Source organism: Mya arenaria, chromosome 13 (genome assembly GCF_026914265.1).
Source record: "Mya arenaria isolate MELC-2E11 chromosome 13, ASM2691426v1".
NCBI lineage: Eukaryota > Metazoa > Mollusca > Bivalvia > Myida > Myidae > Mya > Mya arenaria.
The window spans coordinates 50,329,521-50,340,697 of record NC_069134.1 but is presented as its reverse complement, the minus strand read 5'-3'; the positions used below and the strand labels follow the sequence as shown (position 1 = coordinate 50,340,697).

Sequence of the window (11,177 nt, the reverse complement as noted above, 5' to 3'; positions counted from 1 at the left end):
TGGCATAAAAATATTAGTATTGTTGACAAAACCAAAATCTTCTTTCGTAAAATTTGGTCTACCCCAAACTATGTTGCAAAGTATGTGTGTTCTTCTCCTGAAAAAAAATGCTCCTCAAAACTGAGGTAAGCATTAGCTATTCAAACATTTTATTTATTGGCCTTCCCCACCCACCTACGCATTTTGATTGTGGAAGGCTCTTACTGGACCTGATTGCTGTTGAAGTCTGGCATTGTATATCACCTACTAAATAATTCATAAGATAAGCACCTCATATAATACAATTTTAACTTAGGCCAGATATTTATAAACACTATTATATGTTCATCCCAGTCCGCGTCTGTGAAGGGCGTACTCTCGCGAAAATAATATTTATTTAAAAAGTCTTATTTGTCCACAACTCGGTCGCCATGAGAAAATCAGGCGAAAGGCGTCAACCGACAACAACAAAAATGAAAAAAATCTTGAAATCGCAAGCCTACTTCTTTCTGGTCATGAATCTTTCTAAACAATTTCACCAAGACAAATTACCACACTTCCTTCGAAACAATGACATACAGCATGTCAAACTTTGCACCATCGCTTAGTTAAATGAGACAATTTAGTTAAATTACTGTTTATTTGCTCAAAGCCTCAGACAGAGTACAGACGTGTTCGTCGTATTAAATTGCTTTAAACTTACATATTTTAACTCGATTGTGAAGACAAATTGACGATGTTATGAATAAATTTCAATTCTGTTTCCTGGCTTGAAGGTATTGGTGTTCTTCTTAAGAGACAAGGAAAACGTTCCCATTGTAAAGATCGAATCCACGACGACTGGAATGAGAGGCGGGCACCTATTTCACTAGACCGCTTTTATTTTTGAATATGATAGCTTCCTTGAGTCATAGAATAAAAAAAAAACACTCCAAGTTTTAGTCGATGATATACACGTATGTACAATTCAGATTTAAAAAAAAATGCTATGATGAATTTCGAGCCTATGGGAAAATGAAAACTAGTGACCGGTTTCAATTCAGGGTTGTTTAACCGACGTTGTCTGTACTGCACTAGTTTAGTTTGTTGTGTCCCTTTTCTAGCCATTTATTTGATATAGTTAAACGAATATCCCGGTTTAAATGCATCAATTATTATTGTATACTTAAAGTCTACATACATGTAGTTGCTTAATATATATTTTATATTCTATAATGTTTCAAAGTTAGGTTGGTACATTATCCAATTTAACAGTATCAAAACAAATACTCACCATGTAGCAACGCATGTACATTGTTGACATTGAGGTGATCGTGCGTCGTTCTGACAAATTGGCGAAGAAAGCGAGCTCGTGATTCTGCACATAATAAAACAAAGCAATTATGCCCTGCACGTAGCATTCTAAAAATGAAACTAGACTAAGAAATGTTGTAGAACACAATACCCATTTTCATTCATCGTAGGGTATGAAACTAACTACGTATATTCTTTTGTTAAGGTCGAATGATATCATAGTAACATATCTATGGGGACGCAAATCCTACATTATTTCAACTTTGTGTATAGGTTAGAGATCACTAAATAGATAGCGAGCTAATATTCATGTCGGTTTCCGATAAGGTGGCTCGACAAAGATAAAACTTTAAAAATCATATTCATTTAAACCATGTTTTCAGTGTCCTCTTTTTAAAGTTCCGAATACAATACCACTTTGTATTTATCATAAGGTAAAAAACTAATTCCTAAGGAATTATCGTTTGATACTTTTTATCTAGCTGTAGAGCTTTAAGGGGACACAAATATTACATAATTTAAACATTTAGTATAGTAACATACATCACATGCACAATTTTATGATAGTGTTTAACTTTGTAATTGAATGAATTAATAAGTTATCAGGAGACAAGGTAAGACTTGTTTTAATCATGTATTACGTTATTGTTTATGTATTTATATTCCTTACATACTATGATATTTGACATTCCAACATCATAATAAAAGATAATGTGAACTACTTTACTTCATCTTTAAAAACGTAAAATATTAAAAATGTTAATATAAGCTAGATTTCTTTTAAAGATAACATCATGTTCAACCGGGATCTCAAGTTCGAGTACCTACTATTTCTTTTCTTTATCAGGAGGTCTTACGTAATTATTTTTTACGGATTCTTAATAGAGGGACATGGAACAAAATGGCGGATTGTTTGATTATTTTGGTGTGTTTAAAGGATTTTTTTACCTGGTTAGTAAGTTTATATCACTTTTATCGCAATATACGTCTGGCCTGCGGGTAGGCATAATCCTATTGCGATACAAGTAATATAAATATACCTACCAGGTCAAAATATCCTTCAAACACACTAAAATGCTCAATCAATCCAACATTTTGTGCCCCGTCGCATATTTCCCTCACTTAAGATTCCGCAAAATAATTCACGTTGGATTCCCTGTATATTATCTGATGCAATTTGACAGTGGAAATATGTTTTTGTAATGTATGAAAATGTGTGCAACTTCAGCTTTAAATCATGACCTTTACTTCAGTAGATTTTATGTAAACATACGCCCAAAGAATTTAAGTAGGTATGGAAACAAGAACCGTAACTTGTTTTGACTCTTGGATAAATGTTGTATGCTGTTTAAGCGTCTTTGGGCATCCTTGTTTCTTGTTTCTGTGATAACCTCTTTGATGAGGTTAACGCCGAATTCTTGATTGTTTACGCTATCGGTGGATATATCGTCAATGGCATGTCCCAAACTGATATCAGTATCTATAATGTTATCATCGACTTTAAGTAGATACAATAAACAGATTAATCAAGACCAAAGGTTATTCGTTCAAGGCTTTTCCGGGTTTTTTTGTGTGTTTTTGTTTAACCAGCACCTATGAGTATCAGTCGTTGACTAACGTGTACAAAACGGTATTAATTGTTGCAATATATCTGTCAAAAACACTCCACATAAGATAAAAGTATTACTGGTTTAAATGTTATAACGTCTCTTAACTCGTGTGGAATTTTTAAATTTTAAATTTCAAAAAATGCAGCACTAAAATATGAGTCCCCTGTTTCAATCTTCCTAATTTCTTTCAATGATGTAAGGAAGGCAATACTCGTCAACTCAACCCAACTCAAAGCTTAATTATTAAACATTCAGGTTGCATAAAAATGCAACAACATCTATTATAGTGAGCACATGCCAATCAAAGCAAACCAAATATTGCTTAGAAATACGAACATAACATGATAATTTCATAATTATTAAATTCGGATCATCAGGATAATGGAGGTTCCCGGAAGGAAACTATAGCTAGAGGCATCCCCCTGGGACAAAACCTACTGTCAGCCCTGCTCCCAGGATGGGGACACCCTTCCTGCTGAGACATACTGTACTGTATGTAAAGAGTTCCTCTGCTCAAACTGTTCACGTGTGCACAAGAAACTTAAAATAGCTAGATCACATGCCCTTCTTGACAAGTCAAATATGCCACCCTCAACGAGGGACAAGAAAGATAAAAATGACAATGAGTGCGCAGAGCCTTGTGAGATTCATCCAGAAGAATTAATAAAATACTTCTGCCAAACACACCAGATTTTGAATTGCGGACACTGTGTAGTTCAGAGCCATCGATCATGCCATGTTGATATTATCTCAGATATATCCAATACCTTCAAGGATGATCCAAAGTATAAAGACATCGATAAAGCAATCGCTAAGTTATTTAAAGACATTAGTGACTGTGCGTCTGACGTAAAGAAGAATATGAAGTTAATAGAAGAGATGAGTGAAGGAGAGGTTTCTAAACTAAGAAAATGTCGAGATGAGGTCAACCACTATTTCGACGAAAGGGAAAAATCACTTCTAAAGATCATAGAACAGATGAAAAATAGAGATGAAGCAATGCTGGACAACCTGGTGTCAAAATGTGACGACCTCAAGGCTAAGGTAGTAGAAATCAAGAATAACCTTGAAGCACAAGAGAACAAACCAATCAAGCTATTTATAGAGGCAAAACAGGCCGAAAAGAATCTGGAAGTAACAGAGGCTACTCTTTCTGGCATCAACAAGCAGAATAGCATTCATCAATACAGATTTCGAAAGGACTTGGCAACAGAGAGCCTTATGGCTTCCAAAACCGGCCTTGGTATTGTGAAAGAAGAAGTCGTTGATGCCCTAAAAGCACAAGGTAAACATGAATATTTTCAGAGTGGAAAATATGTATAATTAGGTATTCTTGAAAGCAATATGTGAATAGCATCAGTTGGTTTTCAATTTATAGGTGTTGTTTTGAAAGGCAATGCATATGTTAGGAAACACAGGTTTAACAAATTGTATACTTTGTATATAAACATCTGAATTTTATTGTCAGACAAATGCATTGGCCTTCCACATTCTTTACATCAACAAAACAAGGCCGGCAAAGCCATGGCAACAGCACATACACGCTGAGAGGAACCAATTACCTTCGAAGTCCACAAATAGTACATGATTTCCCCTATATGTTTATGACACTAATGATAATTGTTGACTTCAGAGTCTTTTATTCCTCAAAAGTCTTAGAAACACAAATACCAGTATTACCTGAATAAAATCATTCTTTTACAAATTTAGGTTGAGGTAAAGGATATATTTTAACTTTCCGTTCTTTTTCTAATATCAAAATAGGTGCAATTTGTGTACACATGACTGAATTATGTTTCCAGGCGATTGCTTTGAAAAATCTTTAGAAGAGAAGAGCGCCGGCTACACAATGGCAACAGGACAAAACACAATTATACACGCTGAGATGGACGAATTACCCCTTGATGTCACAAATGGTAAATGGCTTACCATATAGCATATAGATACGTTGTGATTAACATTCCTCATTTGGCCGTAAATTTATGGAAGTCTTTAACAGCAAAATATCATAATTAAGTTTTAAAATAGCATATGATAGCATATGATATAGCATCCCCTTTATAATATGGAGACTTTTACAAAACGCGTTAAAGTTTCACAAACTCTATAGAAAAATGTATATTACATGAATAAAACCCCAGTAGACGAATTGCTTCCTGATAATAAAACCCCAGTAGACGAATTGCTTCCTGATACCAAAGATTATAAATAAGCTAAAAGGGTTTTCCTAGAAATCGTATTTTCATCAAGAACACTTCTAAATTAAGTTAGAAAATGATACTATGACAACGCAAATGTTACAATTATGACGTAAACAACAGTGTTTATGATTAGGGTAAGGGTTACCATGATCTCAACTTGGAAATTACCAAATATGTAAAACATATTCAGTAAACAGTTATGGTTGTTTAAACTTCATATTGTTTTATCTAAAATCTCATTAAGGTATGTATGAAAAAAATATCAATATTTACATGTTTTATAAAATGTTGTTTTTTTACTGATGAAGGAAACGTAATTTGACAAGTTGAGTTGATTTGCCTTGTTCTACCTACTTTATCTTAAGAGGTATATAAAATGTATTGAGATGAAATTTCATGAGGTAAATTCTAACAAAGCATACCTTTGTGTTTTGGGGGCTATAAAATTAGGCAAATATCCAATTAGTTTAAATTTGTATGCAAGAAGACCGGGTTGTTTGTACCGAAGTTTTTTAAGTTGATAGTGACAAAATAATTTTTCATGCATTTGGGAGAGTGTGTCACTTTTAAACAAGTAAACCTATCCATTGAAACGAACTGCAAAAAGAGGTTATAATGTAATAACTAAGCAATATAAACATTTGTGCCGTGTTATGATATGGATGCCTTTGTTGTTTTATCTGTTTTTGTTTAACAATACAGTACATTTTTCTTTTGCAGGGTCAAGGAGAAGATACCTTTCCGAAAATTCTGATGATAGCGGCAATGATCGTTTACCTTCATATTACACCTCAGACGTCCATGTCAGCGATATAGAGACTAGTCGCCGTCAAGGCAGATCGCGAAACTTATATTCAAGTTATGACAGTACTGTTGACCCACGGGAAATGAAGCACGGACATTGGACTAAGGAGTTAAGGAATCGCTTTAATAATCTAGAGACATCACTGAATTGCGAAGACATCGGAGGGTATTACAAACAAAGTTCCTACTGGTGAAGTCGTTTTAGGTGTAGGCGCCTATCAATGTGTACAAACTTAAGCATGCGTTGAAATTGTATATACACTGTTATATGTGTTGTATTGATGATTTATCTTATAAAATACCTTAGAAGGGTCTTCTCCATTGACGCTTTGCCCAGTCTTAACTATATGAACAGAAATATAGTACACATGACCGTTCCAATAGATTCAACAACCTTTCCATTTTCGGTGGAAAACTATCGGCTAGTAGTTGTGTACCAAGGTATACTCGGAAGTAATTATATGATAAAGGAAAGTTTGATCTCCGTGGTGTTGGGCGAAAATATTCCTTGAATTATTTTTGCGCGCTCGTTTGACATCAATGGCCAAAATACATGGTATGCAGCATGCACTAGCAAATGACATTGGTAAATCGCTTTTCAGTATTCGTTAAGCTGTAAACTTATTGCACCCGGCATCTGCCGCCACCTCACGAGTTTTTTTTCCATTTGTCTCCGTCATTTTCCACTGCGATAATCTTTGTTGCCGTCGTGGAATTGTGTTGGTCCACACGGTGCCCTTGTCTACATCTTTGTAAGGTGTCATTCCTTATTTCTACATGCCGTTTCTTCTTTAGACATCGATACGCGATGCATACTGGTTTTATTCCAACACACACACACACACACGTTATGCATTCAAATCACGTGTTACGTATGCAGTTGAAAAGTCTGACGTCCTAATCTTACGTGCTTCCGTTAATATGACGTAAGAGGAAAAATGTTATCATGCGCATGATATCAAATCAAATTTTTTCTTATATATACACGTTTTTCAGTTTGTGTCGTATATGCATACATGGTTTTAAATTTGCTGAACATAATTAAACACGATTTTTTCAGTATTCAAGGTAATCATTTCAGTGTGAAATGATAAATAACTATATGGTTTAGTTTTTTTGACGCACTTGATTGTCATAAAATGATATCTTTTAGATACGAATGTTTCATGTGTTGGTGACAAATCTAAAAACAACAGGTTCATTTATATGTATACATGTATAAAGTGCAATACATTCCGGCAGACAGATTTTTCGAATGCTTGAAATACATTGGTAGTATGAAAATAGCAGTCCCGGTTTAAATATTCGACGATGAGTTGAGTATGCGTAGTTTCCCAGTGTGTGTATATCACGTGATAAACTACGTTAAATATGCTACGTCGGAAGGCAAATCTTTGCTGAAAATGAAGACTTTAATCAAAGATAACTTTTCATTTACAGCAGCATTTTAAATGAAACAAAGGACAGTCTATGCAGCTTAAAGAGCCCCGCATTTGTTTCATTTCCGAAATATGATGAGGTCATTAGTTTCATCAAACACTTCGACAAACCTGTTTCCAAAATAATGTAGTAAAATGCGATTTTAATAAAAAAAAAACAAAAAACCTCAAGATTTTAATTAGGTGTATGTAGCCGTCGGTATCGTCGATATACAGACGTCGTAAAATCTAGTTATGTAATGGCCGTGTCACCGTCAATGATCTTCCAGTTTATTTATTGCCTAGCTGATTTTATTTTGGAAATACGAAGAGTTACAGACTTTCGTTTATTGTCCTTTCCGATAACTCGATTATCTTTCCCTGAATACTCTTCAAGTGGGCATGCGCAAAAAGCGGAAATTTACTTCCGGGGACTACACAAACCAGGAAGTAAACAGCAACAAGTGAAAATGGAAAGTAAAGATTCAAAACTAATAAAGAAAACGGGCAGGAAAACCCCTAAGTACTGTTGTATTTGTAAAGGAATTTACAGAGGAAAGGTTATTGATGGGAGAAAAGTGTCATTGCACCGTTTTCCTCAGAACAAACGTTTAAAACGTGTGTGGGTGCAGCGATGTAAAACGGTCATGAGATCGTTCCAGTGGAATGAACACAGACGATTGTGTAGTGAGCATTTTGTTGGCTTCAGAGGACCTTCATTCCAGCATACACTTCCATCTATGTTTCCAACTGAGACTGGTGCTACCAAAACCTTCCAGCCAACGGTATTTTTTATTTCTTATATTAGTTTAAGTTCTTCCTTACATGCACCTCAAAATGAATTATGTTATATCAACGGTGCTTAAAAACAATGTCACAGCACTTATTTGTAAATTTTGTAATTTAAGAAATGATTAAAGAATTGTTTTCAAATACAGCCTGGAAAAATGTGTACCATATAGCCTGGCAGATTTTGTACTAAAACATTTATCTTATACAGTTTCATTTGCAATTTCAGCTCCTTGATGAAGACGTAGGTGATGATGATGATGGTGATACGGTCAATGACGATTTAGACCTAGAACTGTCAAATGATGATAGTATACAGCCACAACTGTCATTTGTATCCCCTTCCGGGCATGCCATTGATACCTCTGTCCACCTGCATGATTACTGCATGGGACCAGTACTACAGCCACAGAATCAGTCCTTTAGGTATTGTTCAATATATATATATATTGCTTCTTGTGCTATGAAATCGATCTGATAAGTTAATTACTTCTGATCATTTTTCTTCATTCTTTAACAAAAATAGGAAAATTTAAGTGTTTGTAAATGTTTAAGGCCAAAAAAACAAACATTTGGTTAGGGTTACCAGACTGTACATGTAAGATGTGGTAAATGGGTACATGATCAATTTGTATATGTTTCAGATGTTGTGACACACAGACTGAGAACAACTGTGCAGTGATGGAAGTACAAACTGAAGAAAGTTTCCTGGGAAAAACAGCAGACTTCAGTTCACAAACAGAACATTCTACTAGAGACTTTGGTGTACAATGTCAGCTACCTATGCTCACATATGATGACGTAAAATACAATGACGATTTGGTCAGTTTTTACACCGGAATCCCTAATCGAGTTGTGTTTGAAGCTTTGTTTGATGAAATCAAGGATGAAGCTGAAGTGCGGACATCAAGGCGGAAACTTAACTATAAAGATTCAGATGGAGGACGGCCAAGAACTCTAAGTGTTCTGGATGAATTTTTCATGGTGCTGATGCGCCTACGTCTAGGTCTGTTATTTGAAGATCTAGGTACTAGGTTTTGCATATCCACTTCACAATGTAGTGACATTGTTGAAAGATGGATCAACTATTTACATGTACAATTATCCTTTCTTGTTCAATGGCCATCTCGTGAGGTAGTGAAAAATAACATGCCTGAACAATTTAAAGAGAAATATTCTAACACTAGAATTATTATCGACTGCACTGAAATTTACAGTGAAACATCCAGTTCTCTTTCTTTGAAAAGTTTAATGTACAGTGATTACAAGTCTCACATGACTCATAAGATTTTGGTGGGTATAAGCCCAAATGGTGTTGTAACTTTTGTTTCTGACTGTTGGGTGGGCTGTACCAGTGACAAGAAACTCACAGAAAAATGTGGACTCTTGGACTTGCTTGAAGAAGGAGACGCCATAATGGTTGATAAGGGTTTCACTATTACAGACCTTACTACTCCAAGAGGCATTCATCTCATTATTCCACCATTTAAACAGAAAGGAAAACAATTCTCTAAACGTGAGGTTCTCCTTACAAAAGATATTGCAAGTTTACGAATACATGTTGAAAGGCAAATGGAGAGAATCAAGAACTTTCGAATATTGCATGGCAATATTCCTATAACACAGTCAAGGAGAATTTCTAAAGTGTTCAAAATATGCACATATTTGACAAATCTATGGCCACCACTTGTTCAATAATAACTCATGTGTCAATGAAAGCGTTTGTATATATCAAGCATTAGATTTAGGGATAAAAACTTGTATACTTCTAACTAGAACAATGAAATTACAATTTTGTTTTAAAATCATTTTTTCGAGCAAGTTATATGATAACATATGAGATTACACATTTGATTCAGGTTTGACAAAAATGGATAAGGAAATATGCTCATGTGAATGGATTTCAAGATTTGATTTGAAACATGTATGCATTAACTGATCAATTTATTGATATAATTTTTTGTTTGTGAAACATCTGCTTTGTATTTTGTGGTTTTATTATTTGTAACATTTCTAAGAATAAAAGTCAAAGATCACTTATTAAGTTTGGCTCTGAAATGAGTTTTTTTTTATTTGCCATGTGTAATTGATCTACCACGTACTTCAAATCATTAGTATTGAATTGCTTAAAGGATTTTTCAGTATGAACCATTTTCATATCAGTTTCATAATTGAACTAAGTGGAAATAAGAATAGGCAAGAGTGCCATAGATCAAACTGAAATGCCCGACAAATGTTAACTTTAAGATACATTAGATTAAAAAAACTAGCCCCATGCTAAATATGTCCCAATGTTTAAAGGGACTGTACACCAGATTGGCACCAATAAAGTTTTTTTCTGTAACAAATCTCCGGACAAATTATTTAATAAAATGTTTTACTCTTCTGATATGATAATGGTAAAGAAATACCAAAATGTAAAAGAAAATTGAGCTATGGATTGAACTAGTGTCACCAAAATAGCTGTCCAGTGTTGTATCCACTTTGCTACGAAGGCTTATCCGAAACCATATGAATGCTTAAGCTAATATACCTTACTTGGTTATATCCCATGATATCATCAACTAGCAAATCACGCATAAGAATGAATTCTACTAGGTATACATACCCAGTAAAAAAAAATTAATGGAGAAATATGGAAAAAATAATGCGAAAATAAATTAATTGTATACTACGGTATGTGGTACTTCAGTTAGTTAGTTTCAATGCATTGTACACATTGATACCAAGTTTATGTCAGTTTTTGACAAGTTTCTTTTTTTTTCGATATTTCATCACACGGTGTATAGCCCCTTTAAGTTTTGCACCCTGCAAACATAAGAAAGTAACACTCATTTGTTGTTTTTAATTAGCAAGTCAGAAAAGGAGAACAACTCGACAGTCTTGAGTTATGGGCCGTGCAGTAGCTACATGCAAACCAATATTCAATTGAACATCTTCAATTGTTTTAGAGTAAAACTCAGCTACTTCTTTAAACAATGGCAATATAAACGCTATCACTATCCTGCACACAAAATGCAATAATAACACACTTGAAAGGTTAAACATATGTCCATTTATTAAGCTCAGAAATACATCCCTGA

At 34.5% G+C, this 11,177-nt stretch overlaps 1 protein-coding gene across 1 annotated transcript; it reads left to right on the top strand.

Moving 5' to 3' along the window:
- The first annotated feature begins 3,464 nt into the window (after positions 1 to 3,464).
- On the top strand, positions 3,465 to 9,511 carry LOC128215337 (uncharacterized). Its single transcript, XM_052922033.1, has 7 exons — positions 3,465 to 4,167; positions 4,685 to 4,798; positions 5,804 to 6,053; positions 7,703 to 8,090; positions 8,324 to 8,520; positions 8,739 to 9,100; positions 9,450 to 9,511. The coding sequence occupies exons 1-7, from the start codon at positions 3,465 to 3,467 to the stop codon at positions 9,509 to 9,511; spliced, it is 2,076 nt and encodes a 691-aa protein (XP_052777993.1).
- Positions 9,512 to 11,177: the final 1,666 nt, after the last annotated feature.